At 39.5% G+C, this 21,066-nt stretch overlaps 2 protein-coding genes across 5 annotated transcripts in view; both read right to left on the bottom strand.

Annotated features, from left to right (window-relative positions):
- Positions 1 to 579, bottom strand: part of LOC137409915 (histone-lysine N-methyltransferase 2C-like) — a 40,396-nt gene extending 39,817 nt beyond the window's left edge. For all 4 annotated transcript variants that reach the window (XM_068095600.1, XM_068095601.1, XM_068095602.1 and 1 more), the window contains exon 1: positions 398 to 579. In XM_068095600.1, coding sequence (XP_067951701.1) covers positions 398 to 563 — 166 coding nt within the window. In that variant the 5' untranslated portion in view covers positions 564 to 579. The remainder of the gene's footprint in view (positions 1 to 397) is intronic.
- Positions 580 to 1,767: 1,188 nt separating this feature from the next.
- Positions 1,768 to 21,066, bottom strand: part of LOC137386415 (histone-lysine N-methyltransferase 2C-like) — a 30,593-nt gene continuing 11,294 nt past the window's right edge. Inside the window, exons 15-33 of the mRNA XM_068072837.1 lie at positions 19,865 to 20,259; positions 19,435 to 19,671; positions 18,960 to 19,174; positions 18,353 to 18,593; positions 16,612 to 16,698; positions 12,702 to 12,866; positions 12,160 to 12,463; positions 11,046 to 11,214; positions 10,730 to 10,897; positions 7,977 to 8,160; positions 7,592 to 7,682; positions 7,215 to 7,365; positions 5,227 to 5,440; positions 4,964 to 5,109; positions 4,676 to 4,871; positions 3,298 to 3,501; positions 2,367 to 3,149; positions 1,996 to 2,223; positions 1,768 to 1,898 (exon numbers count right to left, since the gene is read on the bottom strand). Coding sequence (XP_067928938.1) covers positions 1,768 to 1,898; positions 1,996 to 2,223; positions 2,367 to 3,149; positions 3,298 to 3,501; positions 4,676 to 4,871; positions 4,964 to 5,109; positions 5,227 to 5,440; positions 7,215 to 7,365; positions 7,592 to 7,682; positions 7,977 to 8,160; positions 10,730 to 10,897; positions 11,046 to 11,214; positions 12,160 to 12,463; positions 12,702 to 12,866; positions 16,612 to 16,698; positions 18,353 to 18,593; positions 18,960 to 19,174; positions 19,435 to 19,671; positions 19,865 to 20,259 — 4,309 coding nt within the window. The remainder of the gene's footprint in view (positions 1,899 to 1,995; positions 2,224 to 2,366; positions 3,150 to 3,297; positions 3,502 to 4,675; positions 4,872 to 4,963; positions 5,110 to 5,226; positions 5,441 to 7,214; positions 7,366 to 7,591; positions 7,683 to 7,976; positions 8,161 to 10,729; positions 10,898 to 11,045; positions 11,215 to 12,159; positions 12,464 to 12,701; positions 12,867 to 16,611; positions 16,699 to 18,352; positions 18,594 to 18,959; positions 19,175 to 19,434; positions 19,672 to 19,864; positions 20,260 to 21,066) is intronic.

The raw sequence follows: 21,066 nt of genomic DNA, 5'->3' as shown, positions 1-21,066 counted from the left end.
TAAAAGCTACAGAAATTTTGAGTAAGTTCATCTTTAAGCATCTTTGAATACTTCAAGCAATAGTTTACAGATGTGAAAGGCTTCTGTCATGCGTTTAACAATTGCTATACGCATATTTCACCATACAGCTGGACAGTTCTCAATTGACTGATATACTCAGCAAGACCATCAACATACAATAAAGCAGTTTAAAAACTAAGGGTATTGTGAAGCGTTATGCAGCCTGATAAGAATTTAACATTTTCACATACAATTCAACATTTTCCAGAATACAAATACCACCGAATTTACAAGTAATCGCCAGAGCTACGGCCACATGACAAACAATCTCGTATTGCCCGCACATAGCCAAGATAGATTCGTAAAAGATGGCAGTCCGGAGTTGGTTTAGACATACTTGGGTCATTGACAACGTCAGCCTGGAGTTTATCGAACTCTTGGTCAGAGAGGAGAGTACCACTTGGCCTACCATCTCCTTCCTCATCTTGTTTAGCCTGCTGTCTTTTCTCTTCCTCAAGAAGCTCGTGCAAGGGGTGTGCAGAAACAACCCTTGGATCTATCATACGGTTGTACACAGCCCCAGGCATCACACCAGTATCACTCACAGAACCGACTGCAATAATGCCACAAACAACTCTCTTGAGTATTGATTGCAAAAGAAGACAACACTTTCTTTTGCACAACTTGAAGTAATGCTTACCAATGTTTCTAGCAGGTTACATGGTGGCACGTAGACTAGAACAAGTGCAATATCACACAAGCAAAGAAAAGGTGTCTAGTTAAAAGAGTTGCGTTTGTTGCTGCACCAATAACCAGAAATGATTAATCCTATTTTTGCAAACTGCTAACACTTGCATTTATACCAGGGGTCGGAAACCTGCGGCTCTGGAGTCACATGCGGCTCTTTCATCCCATCGCTGCGGCTCCCTCTGACTTTGGAATTTTCTCCTTTTATTACTATATGCCAAGTAATTCATAAAAATATAGAAATTTTATCACTAGATTTTGTAATATAATTTTAAAAATGGTAAGTATGGTGATAAATCAAACATTGTCGCTTGCTAAGTGTCGTCATTTACATTATGTTGTATTGTTAGTACCTTATCACATGATCGTCACGTGACTGCAACAAAAAACTACCGAAAACGTACTAGCAGATTCACCCGGAAGGTCAGATCGTTACGAGATACCTCCTGATATTATGTCAACAAACTGGGTTAATTAAAAAATTAGAAATCTAGTAAGGCTGGCGAGCCACTTAGGTCTGCAATATCGTCAACAACACTACTGACAAACAACAACAACACTAATACAGGTAGTACACTTCATAACAATTTATGCGCCAATAAAACCACCGAAATAATTTTATTGTTCTTTGCAAAAGCGTAATTTTGTTTTCTCAGCAATTAAATCATTATATATGCCACAACTTTATGCATAAAAACATTAAAAGCTAAACAAAAAAGTTACATGTGGTATTTATTTTTTAATTTGAAATATGAAAGGGGGTTTGTGGTTCCCACTGCGTTCTTTCCTGCGGAAAACGGGTCCAAATGGCTCTTTGTGTGGAAAAAGTTGCCGACCCCTGATTCATACCATAATGTATACCAAGACTGAATTCTATTGGTAAACCAATAACATTCAGTAGGCTATTACGAACAGCCATGTATAAGCAGCTTATACAAATGCATCAACAGAAAGAGGTTGGGCTATGCAGCGAACAACTTGACTGTCATTAAGAATATCTATCTAAGAGCGCGTCAATAATTAGAATTGTGGCAGCACCCTATTGGCAGTTATGTTAGAACCATCAGACGCGGGTTCATGCATTATAGCCTTCTGCTGATAGGCAGAGGGAGCAAGCGTATCACTGGAAAGGGGATGCACACAAGAAAGTACTACATGATAACACACAAATAATGCAGCATCAGTATGTTGAGAAATGCCAACTAGCTCGGCTTGCTGGCCCCAAGTGTCTCTGAAGAGCGCACATACCAATGTGGGGTCTAGCCTGGATGTGCGCTGAGCTGTGCTGACTAGTAAAAGCAGACGGTGCGGGAGGATGGAAAGTGGTAGAGGGCTGAGTGGCTGAAGCGGACAGTGAGGAGTGCGGTATACCTCCGATATATGGAATGCAGCCTTCTGGTGCGGCGCGTTGAAACATGGCTTGATCTATCGAGCCTTGTCGAGAATATGGCCGATGTTCAATACCACTAGCCGAAGCTGTAACAATAAGAATGATTAGGTATGATTTTTAATGTGCATAACCTTTTCACCATCGCCAGGCAGTTTTCATATAATAGGACAAACAAGCGGAAAGTGATTGAAAGTATCAGAGATGAGACAGAGAAAAAGCAGGCAGTCACCTGGTGATGGAACAGTCATCATGTTCTGTGGAGACGCTCTGGTCAGACCTTGTTGAGCCAACATGCCTGGATGAGACATAGGTGAGCCTGGTATTACTGCAGAACTAGCATGCGCGTGTCCAGCGCCGTGTGGCAATGAGGAGCTTGCCAGTGGATGTGGTGACCCAGGCACAGGTGCCATTCCAGCAGCATGAGACCGAGGCGAACCAGGAATCATAGCGCCGCTAGCGTGTGGGTGTGGTGATGCATGGGGGTGTGGCGATGCATGGGGATGTGGCGAACCAGGAACCATAGAAAGGGGATGAGGAGAGCCGGGGACCAAACCAAGTGGGTGAGGAGAACCTGGCACGAGTGGGGTGCCAACATTAGGATGAGATGCTGCAGCAGGTGCTGTCGAAGCAAGAGATTGGGATGATTGAGGAGTATTAGGGATCCCAGCTGAATGTAATGAGCTGGAAATAGCGGAGAGCGGCGAAGAGCCACCCATGTTTGAATGAGGTGAACTAGAGACAATAGGAGCAGCCCTCGGTGATCCAGCAAAACTGTGTGATCTTGTGATAGATGTAGAAGTCTTGGCTTCAGATGTCGAGCTGCCAGGTGTTGCAGGATTTGACAAGTTTTTAGTTTGCGACGTCAAAGATGGAGAAGCCTTTGACAGCGCTGTCGTAGCAGATGCACTTTTCGTTTCAACTGAATCAGAAGTGACTGGGTTCGTGTTAGCACCGGTAAAAGGTACAGGTGCACTATCAGCTTTGTTTCTCTCCTGCTTCACCTCCTTCATGGCTATGAAAAAAGATGATTCAAGGCATTCAACCTAAAGCTGCAAGGGTGAAGCTACAAAATTTGGGAATCCAATTAAGAGCGATCTGCTCATTCTTCCGACTAGAAATAAGGATTACTTAATACGCATTGAACTAGAAATAAGGCTTACTTGACTTCTCAAGTTCTGTTGAACTACCTTCGGACTTGGGGCCTTCTTTTGGTGCTGCTGGAACTGGATCAGCCTGCAAGGCATCATCTGCGTTCTTCATCAAACCAAGATGCTCATCAAACATGTTCTTGTCATGAATCTCAGCCAGAGTCTCATCCAGACCAATGTCATTGAGTGGAAGTAAATTAAACTGTCCATCGTCGTCTATGCATGTAAAAACAGTAAGCTGTTTAGAATGAGTGGTGTGACTAGTTATGTGAAAGTGGCCATCAAGACCATTTCTACCTATTTCACCTAAACGACCCTAAATCTGTATCTGACCGAGAGGCCGTAAAGACTAGTTTTCATTTTCGATTGGGCAGAAGGAGCAATTAAGATTGTATGTCTTTGCTTCCACAACCAGTGGCCTTTTTTGGGAACCGAACCCCAGAGCCGTTGTTCACCTGTCAGGCACTCTAGACCACAAGGTTACAGCGGCTGCCTCATCTGTTATGTTTAGAGCATTTTAAAAGTAGGAGCTTTTACCGCCACAAGATTGGTGTGTATGGCATCTGCTTGCCAGCAGACACAGAATCAATCAAAAAACCTTTGATATTTAAAGTTACGCCAGCAATGCACAGCAGTGCGTAGCCACTTGACAACAAAGAACTTGATAGCAATTAGATATAGTCAAACTCGGATGACTCGCCCTCGGATAGCTCGAAAAGATGGTTAACTCAAACGGATTGGTTTGGTCCATTCCTAGGCAATGATAAATTGCTTTAGATAACTCGAACTCAACTCCGTTAATTCGAACAGATTTTCGCTTAAGAATATCACTTTATTCCAAGCCATAGAGATAAACCTCAACTTTCAGTAGTTATTAAGCGTCGTTATTACCATCACCAGCAAAATACTCTCATTAACGACTTTTCTAAAGGTTTGCAAAAAAATCAAATTTTACCAAACATCCGCTTAGCGATGGCTCTTCGAAAGCAAGGAAAAGCAAGGTAACCTTCAGATAAACTTAAAGTAAAATCGGCAAAATTTATGTTGGTTAAAACGCTAAAAAAAGATGTGTTTTTTGAGCATTTCAACAGCGATCAAGTTGTCAATTTTACTCTGAAAACGTTCTGGCAGTCACATCACCTAAAACAACAAACAAATCTCAAATGATAGAAAAATCTCTATACTTTCTAACAAAATTTTTGAAAACTTTACATTGGAAGCCTTTCAATTTGCAACGAGCCATCTATGCTTTTGATTTATATATAGTTTGTATATGCACATTTATCTACTAATAAATACATGGACTTGTGACAGTGCTCTAATAACTCGAACACTTTCACTCGGTCCCGTGAAGTTATCCGAGTTTGCCTGTATATAACTAGGGACATACTGAGCAAGTCGTCAAGGGGTTCCTGTGTGACATCACCGCCTCTAGCCATTGGATCTATTGCAGATAGTCCAGTCTGTCCAGCAATGCCCTCAATCACCCTACCAGACTGGGCCATCCTTGGTTGGTAGGATTCAGGAAAGATTGGCATCGATTGTGGACCTGACATTCTATTGGGCATTCGGGAGCCATCAACCAACTGTAGCAGCAGATACGAACCCGCAATCAAAATTTGCTTTCAGATGTGTACAACTTTCATATCACAATACCAAAAATAATTCAATAACTAACCATCTGTGGGGGAACAGGTAGGCGCCCAGGATGCATGGGGCTTGGGCCTCTCATCCTATACATAGCCTGCGGATGAGGGAATCTGTTTCGGGGACGAAGGAGTTGGCCAGGGGCTCCTGTTGGCCAGCCTTCTGGCCTGGATGGAACTACAACAGTCATTGCTAAAGGTAAAAATCTTAGCTAAGATAAAAAAAGATGTATTTGTAGCACTATTTGTAGCAAAAAACACCAGAAACATAAGTCATTCACTACTTGCCACTTACATTGACCACGCATCGCCCCAGATGGCTCTAGAGGAGACCAGCCACGTTGAGGATAAGCAGAAGGGCCTGGCAGTTGAGAGAACTCAGGTCGAGGATTTGAAGCGCTATTCCATTCCATCGGTTCTGTTCCTGTCGCCTGCACACCTTGCTTGGGTACCAGCAGCTCTCTAAAGTGTTGCTTTCTCACGTCATCAGTGTTCATAGCCAGACCAGCCTACGCAGTCATAGGTATCATTTATGCGAAATGATAAGTTTACAGATTATACATGGTATTCAATCAGTTAGTTGCTTAATTATACTATGAAAAAAGATAGATGTGTTTTAAAAACTGTTAGTGTATTGACAAATATTTAAAAACAGAATGATGAAAGGTAGTACCAGTCCAGCTGGTAAAGTAGAAAGCTGAATACAAGTGTCATTTTACAGCTTTCGCCATTGTACTCTAAATCTAAGATCTATTATCTAGACTTTCAGCTCAGCTTCGGCCAGTACAGCCTAATTATCTGCAAGCTAATCTCAGATGACCGCTTTTGATCAGTATAAAGCTCGTCATTACATCCATTTCTGTAGAGATGTTTCTATGTTCACGATGTAAGAAACAGTGAGCTCTCATGAATAAAAAAATAATGTATTTTTAGGATTATGATGCGAACATTGATCAAACACGAGTGCACTTAAATGGGGTTACTTTTGGTAAATCATGACAACCATTTCAATTTAAGAAAACATAAGCAGAAAAGATACAAATGATTTCATAAGAATTTGAAGAGACATGAGCAAGTCTCAGACAGGCAAGATCAAAGTGGAGACAGCATCACTAAGAATTCTATAAGCGTGGTAAAATCAGTATTAATGCAATCAAACAGTCAGTATCGTATGCATGCGGACCAGCTAAATAGTAGAGTTGTGAGCCAAGCAGTCTCCTCTAAAGTTACCTATTGTAGGCTGCATGCATTAAACATTCCGCTCATCAGCGACATGGACCAAAATCTCACAGAGCTTGTGAAGAGTTGAGGGACAGCGGCGGGAGTCAACTTACCAAAAGCTGTTGTTTGTTTACGACATGAGTTTGCTTATCTTGAGACTGAACACGTTGGCTCAACATGGTCAGTCTCTGCGTAAACGGCCCAGGAAACTAGATGGAAATACATGAGGCCTACATTACATCGAGAATACTTGCACAGGTGCCAAATCTAGTGCAGACTTATTACTGCAAAGAATTCCTTTTTTCTGATACCCACAAATAAATTTGCCGCAAGTCTTCACTAGGCCCTTATAAGACAAGATGCCACCATTCATTGCATTCAATTACAGTTCCATGTTACCAGGAATTCTGAAGACCATGAAATATTTCTCGATGAAGGACGTAGAGAATTACCTATCTTGCACAAAGTTTACTTGTGAGAATGCGGCTGATCCAAAATGCAAGTTCTAGTTTGCGAAAAATATTGGTGACAGTTTTATGTGTGCCTATTAGTGACATGAATTTATGACATTTAAACAACAGGTTTTACCTAGCTTGTACAATAGTCATTAAGGCATAATGAGGTCAACCTGACCGCTGCAGTTATACAACATGAGTCATATGATTGGCTAGCTATCATAATGGTCCTATTGAAATATTCTGCAGTAAATGCGCTGACGATATCCTTGCTAGACATCCTTGCTCTGATAATTGATCAAAAACAACAGAAGCGGATTGAAAAATCTGAAAGTTTGTATTGATCCAAAACTTTCTGGCATACTTTTATAAAATCTGATTGGTAAATTGCTGAGACTGCCGGATGAGAGTAACGGTTGCCGTACTAAAAAGAGAAGCAACAACAAGGCACTAAAATACGCTAACGATTCAGGTCAGTTGGCTGACATGTACTATAATGCATGATGCAGCGAGTCAGACAACACATTATAAATAATGATGCAACTGCATTTAAACGAAACAAGCATGGGAAGACTACATCACGCCGTGACAGTCAGAAGTAACTCACGGAGGAGCTGAGGGAGGCGTCCATGGCAGAGCCATGGTCAGCGAGAGGAGTGGCTGGAGCTTCAGCACTTGTTCCTGCTGGATACTCATGGGGTCGCTGGCTCACAGCGGGAGGCCGGGCTGGAAAACCCGGCTGTGAATAGACATCGGGTCTAAAGAGATCAAAACAAGCAAATGCAAACAATGAATAATAATAATAATTTCGGTATCAGTGTGACGAAATGAGAATAACTTAGTAATATCTAGCTAATGTTTAGCTACGAGATATTAAAAACGAGAATTGCTAGAGCAGTGGCTAATGACCTGAACAAAAAAACTGAAATTAACTAATCAGAATATATCTGGTTTAATAAATGAACTTTAACAGTTGATATTGACCTAAATTGCTCAGTCGAGGGTCCAAGATGTTGAGGTTTAACATCCATATCAGCCATGTTGGAGCTAACAGAAGGAATGCCTGCAGCCCTACCTACAAAACAAAAACAGGCATAGCAATTTGCAACACTTCATCATCCTTACACATGTTTTCGACCCCACTCACTACTCGTGTGGCAGATTAGTAGAGGAATGTGGTAATCTACTAGTCTGCCCAACCATTAACTTTTGCCTCCAGAACGTAACGAAAATCCATATTCTCTACAGTGACAACTTATCATACACCACAATGCACTCTAACTTCCAGAGTACAATGAAACACCTAACCAATAACAGTGGTATTTTAGGCAGAAGCAGAATGATATTAATTGTACACCGCATAACGCACTTTGAGCTTCGGAAAACTGCCCGTCTCCAGGACAATCATTAGGCGCTTCTGGTTTTACAGAAGCACTAGAGCCAGGAGACACTCCAGAACTCCTGGGAGATCCTGCCGTCGCCTCCTTTAGTTGTTTTCTCCGAGCGCTTTTATTTTGCTTGGCACGCTTTTGTCGATTCACCCGAGCCTTTTCCTACAAAATATGGCAATTACACAATGGCTAATCAATGCTCTGAAAGTACATCAATCTGAAAACCATGTTGTGTCTATGGGCAAGTTGCTCAAGTTAACATCTAAAACATATAAGCAGAGCGCCGTGTCCGATCCATAGGGAAAACACTGATGAACCAGTGACTGCTGTGTTATAGTGGAAAAACAACAAAAGCCCTAGCTCCTGAACGTATATCACATGCACAAGGATTTGGTGTAGAGTAGAGGTACGCGTCTACGCATTCTGCTAAAGGGCCTGGGCTGTACAAACTTTGCAATGCTCTCAAAGTTGAATACTAGTAATACTATCATACAGTAGCCCAGTACCTATAATACTATCACAGTACAGTACTAGTAATACTATCATAGTGCAGTACCTATAATACTATCATAGTACAGTACCTATAATACTATCATAGTACAGTACTTGTAATACTTTCATAGTCCAGTACTTGTAATACTATCATAGTACAGTACCTATAATACTATCATAGTCCAGTACTTGTAATACTATCATAGACCAGTACTTGTAATACTATCACAGTACAGTACTTGTAGTACTATCATAGTACAGTACTTGTGGTACTATAATAATACACTAATTGTCATGCCATTGTAGTACCGAGCTAGCCATACAGTGTGTACAATGTTCCAAGTAATGCAACTGCAGACTAATACCAAGGGGCAAATGATTGTACAAATGAAGCAAAGCATAGGAAAAGGTAAGAGCAGAAACAAATAATTTCATTCCGTGGCCAGAGAGTAGACGCAACCAGGCAAGCCAAGCAATCACCAAGTGAAAAGCTTTAAATAAATGCAGGTATTTGGCATTTTTAAACATAGAGCTAGTTTTTTTAAACGCTAACACTGTGAGGCAGTATGGCCTGGTGATTGGATAGCTGTTGGTTTCAGGAACTCTTTGAATAACATAAACTAAACTTTTCAAGCACAAACCTCGAAATACTCCACCTGAAATGCATGCAGTGGACAAATGTTATGCAAAAAGCATACAACGGCAAGTAGGAATACGAGGGACAATCTTTACAACAGCAAACCACTCATTGTATAATAGGAGAGGACAACACTCCTATTGTAATGACTCGAGCGGCAGAATCATTCAGAACAAACCTTACTAAAGAAATATTTGAAATAACTGGTAGTTTAAAAGTAACAAATTTATTCTCCATGTATAGAGCGCATGAAAAGCTTGAGCACCTAACAAGCTGATATTAATGTAGCTTGGCCTTGACACCATTTACACTCCCATTTTCAACAATGGTAATCTTGCCATTTACCCAGTGATGTAGTGCTAACCTATTTTTAACCCTAACTGTAAAGTTGAGTTAAGTCAAGTGGATGTAGACGACCAATAGTCACAACGCGACTCCCCCGCCACTTAGTGGCGGTTGTAAGCACCCTAGTGGGGTCCGGGGCGAAGCCCTAGCCGCCAAAGCCTACAGGGCTTTAAAATCATGTATGTGATATGAGAAATGAGCACATCTGTAGTAATAAATAAGTTGAAAAAATAATAAAAATTTGGGAATATAGTGTTGCCAAGAGCCCTGAAAAAGACAAGCAACTATTGAATTTATGGTTCAAAGTATTTATTTTAAAACACGATCGAACACCAAAAATTGGTTCTTTGAAAAAATAATTTGGTGCTTTTGGTTTGCTGTCATTGGTGTAATTATCAAATTAGCCTCATTGCCTTGACCTTTTTTCTTGATAAGATATGCTGCCATTGGTTGCTGTCATTTGTTTAGAGAGACAGCCAATTGGGATAAATGCCTTTGACTTTTAGTACAAATAGTGACTGCCCTTGGTTTGCTGTAATCTGATCTTAGCCTTTGTTTGTAGACAACCAATTAGGATCACAATCTTGTCATGTTACATGAACATTACATCACTGTATTGTACTGTATGCTGCTTTTATATTGAATGACCATTGAATGTTGACTATAATGAAATTAGTGTACTTGAGTCAATGAAATAGAGCTATAATATACCTTGAGAATTGGCAGTCTAAAATTGTTTAACCCTAACTATAGTTATACTTGAAAAACACACAATTTTTCTAACCATAACTTAATTAGGGAGAGTTAGGGTAGCACTACATCACTGCATTTACCCTTGTTGAGAATGAAAGTGCTGGCATTGGTTCAGTAAAATAAGAATATAGACTGAGGAAGTCAAACAGCGATGATTTTAAATAACAAGTCAACGCAGACAAGATATTCCAGAGAATTCAACAGTGCAAGCATAACCAGCGTCAATAAGTTACTTCAACGACCATTTTTGTGATAGGGATTTTGAAACATCTATCGACACTTTGAGCCACTTCTAATTGTTTTTAATCTCGCAAGACTAAACAGAAAGGTGACACTTAGTAGCACCAAGCCAAACTGATTTGCATTGTACGAAGTTGATGTAGAGGCAATGTTTAGGACAGCTCACAGCACACCAAGAGAGCCACAAGAACAAAAAACTACGGACACCCTGGCAGCATTAACATATCAGACAACTATAATGATGCACGGACAGTGTTAACATACCAGGTAAGGGGTCTTCTGCTCGTTGTTCATCCTGCGCCAGAATTTTCCCATCTGCTTGCATCGCTCTGTCCAGTCTGGGTACTGTGTCTTTAGGTCAGGGTGCATGGTGTTAGCAAATAGCACTGGTGAGATGGTCGCATCTTGACCCAGCATCTCGTCCTCCTTCCACTGGTAGCAACCATAAATCAAATTGATACAAACGGCAAGTCGGCATAAAAGTTGAATGCGCAGCTCGGTAAAACAAACTAGTACTGTTATGCCTTGCTATCAGAAGGGGCAACATATTTTACTATAAGTATGGTATATAGGACTTCACCTTGAGCATAGTCTTCTGATTGAGAGACATGTGCTCATCGTCCTGTTCTCCAGCACCGGCTGAAGCAGGCCAATTGGGTTCGTTGAAGGTGGTCGGACTGAATGGTGTGCCTGGATGCGAGCTCGGCAATGAACCAGGTAAAGAACCAGCCACCGATGCAGGAATCATCCTACAATAACATGAGCAGATATCAAATATAGAGAGAGAGATGTGTAATAGCCTGACAATACAACTATCCACCGATAGCCATGTAGTGACTAACTGATGACCTAAACTAAGTTCTGTTTGTGTACTTTGTAGTAAATTGCTATAGAGTCGAAGTGGGCAAAAGTAGACAGCGTATTAACCCCTAGACTGCCGCATTACTTGATTGCGCCAAGTGCTTCAGTGCCAGAAAAAATTATGTAATTATGTAAATGATTAATTAATGTAATTATCAATTACATTGTAATAATTATTGCTATTATTAATTACAATGTAATTATCAATAACAGAGACTTCCTAAAATGTATGACAATGAGTTCTCCAACAAAGAAAGGTTTCAAATTTAAACTGACATTTTCAAACTTAAACTAAAATACATTGTAACAAAGTTAAACAGAAAATACCATACAAAAATGCAAGTATTGTTTATAGAAACGAAAGGCTTTGGATCTTTGACTTTTGCACAACATCGTTTGTTTCTATTGGTTAAATTATCAAATTCACAATGAATATAGTGTTTCCTTTTAATATTTCATATATTGTATAGAGATTTATAGTGTGATGGGACTTGGTCATTAATTTACTTATATTCTGAACGGCAAATTCGCAAAAATGGCGAATCCTGTCGGCATTTGTGCAGTAGTGCGAAAATGGCAGTCATAGGGTTAAAAAGTAGCAACTACCTCCAAGTGTTTTGACCAACTAGACAAAAACTGAACGTCAGAAAAGAAAGAGCTCCTATTTGAAGCCAGACATTATTAACATAGCTTTCTAAAATCTAACCCTTCAGTTACTATCGTTATAAATACCAAACATATAGTTTTATATTTCATACGACACACTTGATGTCATCACAATACAAGTATTATAACAGCATCCAATGAACTTCTGAGTGGAGGAAGATACATACGGGGGATGCTGAGGCTGGCTAAAATCATTGGCCATTGGAGGAACGGCAGTGGCAGAAGAGAAGCCCGATTGCAGAGGGTTGAATGGATCCTGTAACTGAGGTGGATGAGGTAGAGGCTGAGGTGGGGGTGGCGGCTGAGGGGGTAGGTGCTGCTGCATCTGCTGTGACGGCAGAGGCTGTTGCGGCGCAAGTCGCTGAGGTATTTGCTGCTGCATAGACGGAGGGTTGGCACTGATTGATGGGGTGATGGACATGGTAACATCCCCAGGGTCAACTGGCACAACTGGCAGCTGTGTGAGCACACCTAAACACCAGAATTCATTGTCAAAGTTGAATGTAATAAAGCAGCAACTAAAGCTGGGGCACTCTTCCAGCATTGTACTGTGTTTACATTCACTATAAAGTTCTTAGTTATAGAGCTTTATGCAAGCATTGCTATGGTCAAGGTCATACATTAACATATACGCACACGTGAGGATACCGAATTTGATCTGGCCTGTTTAAAGAACTAGTCAAGTATTAGAATGTGTCTGACAGCCTACCGACAGCAGCCTCTGCCTCAGCATCTTGAGCCATGATACCCTTTAGAATATCTTCTAGGTTCTCATCATCTATGTCCATCTCGTGATCTTCTCCCACACGCAAAGATGATTTGCTGCCACTTTGTCCGGCTTCCCTCGCCTCAGCAGCCTCCGATTGAATATCATCTAGACAAAAAACACAATGAACTACCTCATCTACAAGCTTAGAAAGTCTGCAAAAATAACAACTTTTTACTCTTTTCACTAGTAAATATCAACAGGGTTGAGGAAGAAATAAATGCAGAGCATTATTCCAATTTGAATTTTCCTATATATTATAGTCTACTAAAACTAGCCATAAATGCAACAATGCTGACAAAATAATCTTCCTTTAGATTTTATAATACATTTGAAAAAACATCTCGGCTGCCAGGTTTCACAAGTGGGTGTGCAAAAAGCTGTCTGTACTGTCACAATGGTTACATCCGCATCGAATTGTGAAAAAAGATAACTATAGGAAAATAACTATAGGAAATAAGTTCTTAAACAACCTTAACTCCAGGCATAATTTTTGTGCTGAGGCTTGCTATATATAGAGCATAGATTAGGGTATGTCTGAGCAATAATGAAAAGTAGACTGAGCTATTTTGTGTGGACATGTGAACAATGCTTTTCATTGTCATTCATGGCAAAATAATGAATAAATAAAACCTGCAAAATAAATGCAGGCATGCAAAATAAAACCTCTAATTGAACGCCACCTCTATTTGAACACCACCTCCAATTGAACGCCACTCTGAGAGAAGGGTTGAAAAATAGACCACCCCTCTCCAACTGAACGCCACCTTGATATTTGATCTTTACGAGCCCATAATATCAACTGATCAGGAGAAAAGTGTCCACAAAATCGTATTAATAATAAATCTTTTATATCAATAACAATTAATGCTCTCGGCGTCCAATTCTTTCCAACTTTTTCTTTTTTTCCGTTAAAACTTTGAAAGCAACAACATAGAAATAATCAATAACGGTCTCAGGCTAGTAGTAGTTCTGTTTAACGCAGTCTTTCTACTTCGAAGTAGCCTAAATATATAAAAACGGCTTAAATTTATGATGGTAGATGAACTTTTAAAGCAACGCTATAGAAATAATTACTGTCTCAGACTAATAGTGGTTCTTTGTTTAACGCGGTCCTAATACTTCAAAGGACATGCATATAAAAACCGGTTTGCAAGTTTTGAACCAAAGGTTACGTTTAGCGAGCAAAGTTTTAGGCGTTGCATTGGTGCTAAACGCAACACGTGAAAGTTTTGCTCTGCCAAAAAATTGTTTGGACACTAATATCGACTAGTTTAGCAGTGCAGAAAAAGAGTTGAAGCCAAAAGATATTGTGGAAGGTATTGGACAACTAGATGTTCGTTCCATCGAAAGCAATAATTAGAACGCAGCTATCCGAACAAACGATGGAAATATTTTAGTATAAAAAATGTTAATTTTTGTTCATAAATGTAATATAAGTATGGTTTGTTTATGTAATTTGTTCATGAATATATGAAGACCACAATGGAAAAACTAGTGTTGTCACATTTTAGGTTTTTTGGAGTTATAGCTACCTACCTGTAATTTTGGTGATGTAGAATTGCATGGTGAATTAAAAAGTTGGAAAAACCAATGTTGTCTAATGGAAATCTGGCTTTAAATTTTATGCTCAAATGAATAAACAGGAGATGTCCAAGCCGTAATATGGAAAAATCGGCTAAGTCCATCAGCTAACCAATCAAACAGCATTTTGCTCGTTAACGCAGTCTTGCATAAGCGATCGATGATCTGCGATCTGCGATCTGCGATCGATGCATAACGATGCGTGTGCTTGTTCGTTAAATTATTATTAATAATGATGACATCTGGAGATAGATCTGAGTATTCAGAATAAACTGAAAAGCCTAGAAAACTAAGAAAAGATGTTAGTGCACAAAAGGCTAAAAAGCAAAATGTTTTTAGCCACACAACAAGAGAAAATTGCTTATGCAAACGGTAACATGCTTTAAAATTGTGTGTGCAGCTGACAGGCAGAAATTGCTTACTGATTTTAATCAATTTTACACCACAAAGAATCAACAAGATGCTTATTTATCTTTGCTAATAACTGTGTGTAAAGTGAAGAGAAAGAGGCCCTGTTGAAAGTCAAATTGGTCCCGAAGTAGTGGAGCTAGATTTGTTCTGTGATGGATACGCTGGACAGAACACAAACTATACCCTCATTCACTATTTTCATTGGCTTGCGCATGAGCAAACTTTATTGACAAGATCACAGTACGCTATCCAGTGTGTGGACATTCATACATGGAATGTGATTGAGACATGAACCGGTGAATTGCAAGTCAGATGTAGATCTACCATCTGATTGGGTAAAGTTGTTTCAAAATGGATGCAAACATCCTAAACACTCTAATGCAATTAATCTTAACAGCTCAAAGTTATTCAACTACATGGAATATTTTAAACTAGACTTAAACTAAACTTTTGTACTTGACAACTTGCCAAATGTGCCCAATGAAAACTAGGCCTATATGTCAAGTAAAAGTTGCGAATACGGTAAGCAAGCTCCTGGCTTTTATAGAGAATCATGGAATGGCAGTTACATCGAGAGTGCTATTGAAAAACCATGTAATCTTCCTCGTTGAACACAGTCAACTTACATTGCCACCAGTCCATTGCCCATTAGCAAAGCAAAACACCAAGATTTACAGGTCCTTTAACAATTTTGCAAATTAGAAAATCAACAATTTTTTGACAATCTTACAACCAGTGATGTCGTGACAGCAGATAGTGGTGAAATTTAGACATTGTAGTAAAACTTTGAACTGCTATTAATTACTGGTTGTGTTACTGTACTTATATTATAGTTAAATATAGTTTAAATTGGAAAAAATATAATTTTTTATTGAGCAAAACCTTTTTAGTGCATTAAAATGGAAAAATAGGTGATGTCCATTGCCAACATGCGTGTTCATTTTTAACCACTGAATTACAAAAAACCAATATCCAGAGTTAAAAATGTTATTTTATAAGCAACAAACTATGCATCTGTCAATAAGTTTACATATCTTTGTCATAAACTATTTTCATTGCATGAGCCAGTCTCAAAAATTAAAAATTTATTTTCTCAAAACGGCAAGTGTGACATCACTGGTTTTTCCATTGTGGTCTTCATATATTTGTATCATTTGATAGATTACTATTATGTAACTTATAAATAAGCAGATTTAAAGCATGTTATTTAATAGCATCCTTGCAGCTATATCAACATGGCTTACATTGGATCGATGCTCATAACTCCTTTTCTATTGCACATAAAAAGCTAGTTTTGGCTGCAAACTGTAGCAAACATATCAGTGAGTGCAATGAGCTTTTATTCAAAAATGTTAAATATAAAATAAAAGTATGTTTTCAAATTTGTAAAAAAAATTGAGAGTGCCAACAAATTGCAAAAGACACAGGCTATAATATCATCGCAAGTGAATTGCAAGCAATAGATATCAACTGGTAGAGATATTTCTCGATTATATTCTGTTTCTCAGTGCACATTTATTAAGAGATCTTTGACAAGTTGGAGGTAAGTTAGCAAATTTATAGCATCCAAAGGGGTTAACATCGCTCCACCGAAAAAAGAAAGCAAAATATAGGCGACATTCGCTTCGCCCGTAATAGGGCTAAATTTATTTGCAGAAAATTCTGACGAGCCATTTGAAAAGTACCCTGCCAGCCTCTATTTGAACGCCGCCTCCAATTGACCGCCACTATAGAGGAAAGGTTGAAAAATAGAGCCCCATGGCTTTCAATAAAAGGTTTTACATCAAACAGAGAATCAGGCTGTAAGCATAACGCATGACAGGAAACTAAAGATTTCGCTTTTCTACATGGAACTCACCAAATATTTTGTACAGTTCTTCCTCCTGGAGCCCACCTGGTAAGATATCAGTTGCTACACCAGGTAAAATATCCAGGTCATCGCCATCTGCAAGCAGGAAATCATTACTAATCCCACAGACAAGAAAAAATGAGCTGTCTTTAAATCAGTGGTGATTCAAATACTCGAATATTTGAAACAAATTCCCCTTTGTAATTATCTGAGTCCATTTTAATTTTATTTGGAAAATGTGAAAGAGATTTGATTTGAAAGAAAAAAGTGATTCGGAATTTAGATGTGATAAACAAATCATATTATTAACATACGTTTTCCACCCAATCTTTTGGAAAATAATTAATCAGTTATAAAAAAGTATATATTTTCCCAAATTACGTAGCTCTTACGAAATCACCATCAAAGGCATTTCAGTTACTATCATGTTGGTATTACAACGCCCATCCTTATGTTAGTTAGCGTGCTGTCAATGATAGTTTCAATTGGCACACTTGCTGCTGAGGAAAATCAAATGGCAGACATTAGTAGCAAAAAAGTTACATCTCTTAATTTAACCATTTGATTTCTTACCTTTGGCTAATCTGGACATTACCATTTTTCTTATATGCTAACATTTTGGTTAATTTGTGATATACAGCTACTTGATTTAATGATAATGATAAAATAGTGGAGCTAGTGTTAGAATACACATAACTGTCATATTACAATGTTGATGTGCTTAATGTTGATAGCAAGACTATTGCAGCTTGGGGTGACTGTTTATATCAAGGGGTTCCCAACCTTTTTCATTCCGTGCCCCCCCATAATTATGCCTTTTCATAAACTTGATTCCCCACGCACTTTTAACTCACATGACTAAAAACAACTGATACAAATTATAATTATAATCTATATACATATATATATATTTCTCAAAGTATGTCCGTGTGTCGTATGTCTGTCTGCATTCCGGCTATAGCTATTATTAGAATAACTGCAGCTGGACAACAATGCTGACGCAATGTCATGGAGTACCATCATTACAAGCCTAGCAGCTTACTGCAATTTTCCATTGGCAATGTGCCAGGCTAATAGCTTGAAAGTTACAGTTGTTTGACAAAGTTTTAAAACCTTTACAGTTGTTTTCATTTTTCTCTTAATTTATTTCAACTATACAAAACACTTCTCTCATGATATGTAGTTTGAAAGTTAGAATGGTATATGTTGTTATATGTTAAATACAAATCAATTTTCTCTCCAGACTTTTTCATTACCCGGGCAACGCCGGGTAGCACAGCTAGTCTAAACATATAGCAACAAATCATCAGTTTTTATTCAGCACGCATACAACACACAACAATACATGACCTTCACCGTGGCAGTGAATTAGTTTATGACTAGGTTAACTTACTATCCAATCAAAATCTTTATGGATGTGTTCACATATATCTGGGTTCGGACTAATAGCTTATTATTAGTAACTAGTGTTATAGTTAAAACCAAAATGTTGAATGATGAAACCCAAACGGCACTAAAGGACATAATTTAAAAATTTAACAAATCAGACACCCTCTATTCCCCCTTGTATATTCAAAATTTCCCCCTAGGGGGAATTCCTCCCTGGTTGGAAACCCCTGGTTTATATAGACTTATAGCTCTGGTCACGGGTAACATCAATCAATACAGAAAATTGTGATTAGCTGTTGAATGCTACAAATGATCTCAGGCTAAAATATCTTCACATATGTTGCCTAACCATTGAGCTTACCAATAGGTGGGACATCCTCAGGTACAACCTCCTTGTTATCGGAAGTCGTAGGGAGGGCATCAGTCATGGCCTGAGGAGGTGGTATGGTAATACCTTCAGCTAGTTTTATGATACTATTCTCAGGAACTTCATCAGCTAGAGAGATGTTGTGATGAGAGGAAAGACTCGCTATTTTAGAAGCACCTACACTACCTGCACCTTGCTTACTCAGTTCCAGAGAGTCCTTGCCAAAGAAAGCCTCCTACAAATAATGATGAATAATAATATAAATGGTCATCAGTTGATGATGATTGATGAGTAAAAAGCTAATTGGCATTGCAAGATATGAGGATTCTCTGCCAATTGCAATACACCATACAGCTTGGTGATGCCTGTCACATGATCAAGAGGAGCTGGGTATAGCTTGTTGAGTTATCTACTCATGTTTTTTAAGCTCCATTATGTTCTTGAGACAATTACAATGGTTATTGACAAAAGATGGGCTCGATAGTTTATTCGTATGGATATAGGATATTTACTATACCGTTTTAAATATGGGATATGTACTATACCTGTATAGATAGGGGATATATACTATACCTGTACGAATACGGGATATGTACTATACCTGTATGGATATGGGATATGTGTCCTCAATAATTCCTTTTTTCTTAATCTTTCTCACAAATTTCTTTTTCGATGGATCATCACCTGCGGCATCCATTTCGGCGGCAGCCGGATCCTTATGCAGAATGGCTGGCTGTCCATCAGCAGTAACTGGTCCATACACAACAGGTTTAGGCGGTGGTCGAGATCTTGGTTTAGCAATAAAACCTCCAATTCCTATGAAAATAGCAAATATACATGACAGTAACTAGTCTAGCTAACTATACAGATGGCAATGATTAATATTTAGTACACAGCGCAGAGAATCTCTAGGGTTGTCACTGCATGCTCAGTAGATTGAGTAATAACAATAATAAGGTTATAACACTGTCTTGTAAATCAACATGATATGAATGTAAAACTGTAAATGTAAGTCTAATGATTCCTCTCAGCAATCTTTACTCACTAGTTGAGTTCTGCACTTCATACTAACTCACCGAGTGGAGGAGGCTTCCGTGAGCGCTTTCTAGCTTTGCTTTGCTCGAGAGCATCAGCGGGGAGGCTGTCAGTTGGAAGGTTGTCTCCTCGAGCATGCTGGTTATCAGCCCTCGATGTCTCACTCATTGTTGGTGAAAGAACCGACTCGCCAGCCACCTGCCCGTCCGCATCCTTGTCAGCCACAGGAGGCAATTCTTCTGCATTGCTTATTCCAGGTTCATCTTCCATCGGTGTTTCTGTAATACCACTCATTTCTGCTAACAACGAGGATTAGCTGAAGTTGCTGCCAACCACTGCAATCCGATGTAACATGCCAACATATTTCCATTTAAGGTAACGTAAGCAAGGCAGATATTTGTTTGTGAAAAAGGAAAGGAGCTGATGAGCCCATCATGTTCATGCAATACTAAGTCAGAGTGTGAAGGCTACCTGAGGAGTTGGAAGCCACTGAGAGAAGCTGGGACATCTGGGGGTGGTTCTGTTTTATTTTCATCTGTCTATTCTTGGCAACTCGTGCCGCATGAGCTGCTTTTTGAGCAATAGAGAACTGAGAAGGTGGAGGCTCTAGTGTGAGCTCCTTAATGAGATCTAGCCCAGTTTCTGAGAGAACAATGCCATCCACGGAATAAGCTTTACGCTCTTCTTTGGGTGGAGCAGGAGCGATTGGCGAGGTAATAGCGGATGGTGTAGGGGGCTGAGGCGTGGCAGGCCGAGGAGACTTGGCTCCAGTTTTAGGCCGACAGTGCAGGCAGTGATAGCCTAGAGATGACATTCTCTCAGCATCATCTTCTGTCTTCATATTATCACAAGAGGCATGCAACCATCTGAAGGAAATTAAAGTTATTATGAGCTAAGTAATAACAGTCGTCACAATCTAGCATGTGCACAGTTTGTCGATCCTAACAGATATCTATATTAAGTCAGCCCAGATTTTCTCTTGCTAATTCGCAGCATCAGCAAATTTACAAAACTTCAGTTTTCCAAAGAGTGCAGCTTTTAGCCAACTGACGAGTTCTTTATAACCCTCCAAAATCGTGTAAGATGTCTGCTTAGCTTACAGCAAGCAGAGGCTGTGAATGTTTGTAAGAGCATTGTTGTACAAACAATGGCTCTGTGATCTTGGCTGGGTGTGTCTGAGTTCAGTGTCAAAAGAACCTCGAATATTGGAGACATGCCCAGCTGCAGAGAGAAATTTAAGGCTGAATTTCATTCCTGTCATCTCCAGTGGCTTTTCTGGGAATTGAACCTCCGCTTGCTGTTTGAAGGTTAGGCATTCTAGACCACTCACTAGGCTACAGCTGCTCTTAGCTTGAATGATAAGCCTGAATCATATATACACCGCACGCACCCGTGGCAGGATTGCAGAGCTATCGGCGGTGAAATGGGAACCTATGCGCCAAGTACCGCTGGTAGTTTCCAGAGGTCAACGCAAGAGTTAAGCATTGTTCAACTTTCACAAGGAGCGACAGGCAAAAACCTCCCGCAATGCATTGTACAAGTGAAGGTCAGCACTTTTAAAACGGCATGGTGAGCAGCCATTTTTATGCAATCGTCAGCGATGTAGCTTTATGTGAACATAAGCCGACAAGCCTAGTGCGGCAAGTGCTCTGCTGCGTGATATTACCGCCACG

Source organism: Watersipora subatra, chromosome 1 (assembly GCF_963576615.1).
Source record: "Watersipora subatra chromosome 1, tzWatSuba1.1, whole genome shotgun sequence".
In the NCBI taxonomy this organism is placed as follows: domain Eukaryota; kingdom Metazoa; phylum Bryozoa; class Gymnolaemata; order Cheilostomatida; family Watersiporidae; genus Watersipora; species Watersipora subatra.
Note: the sequence above shows the minus strand (reverse complement) of the source record. Positions and strands in the feature narration are given on the sequence as shown.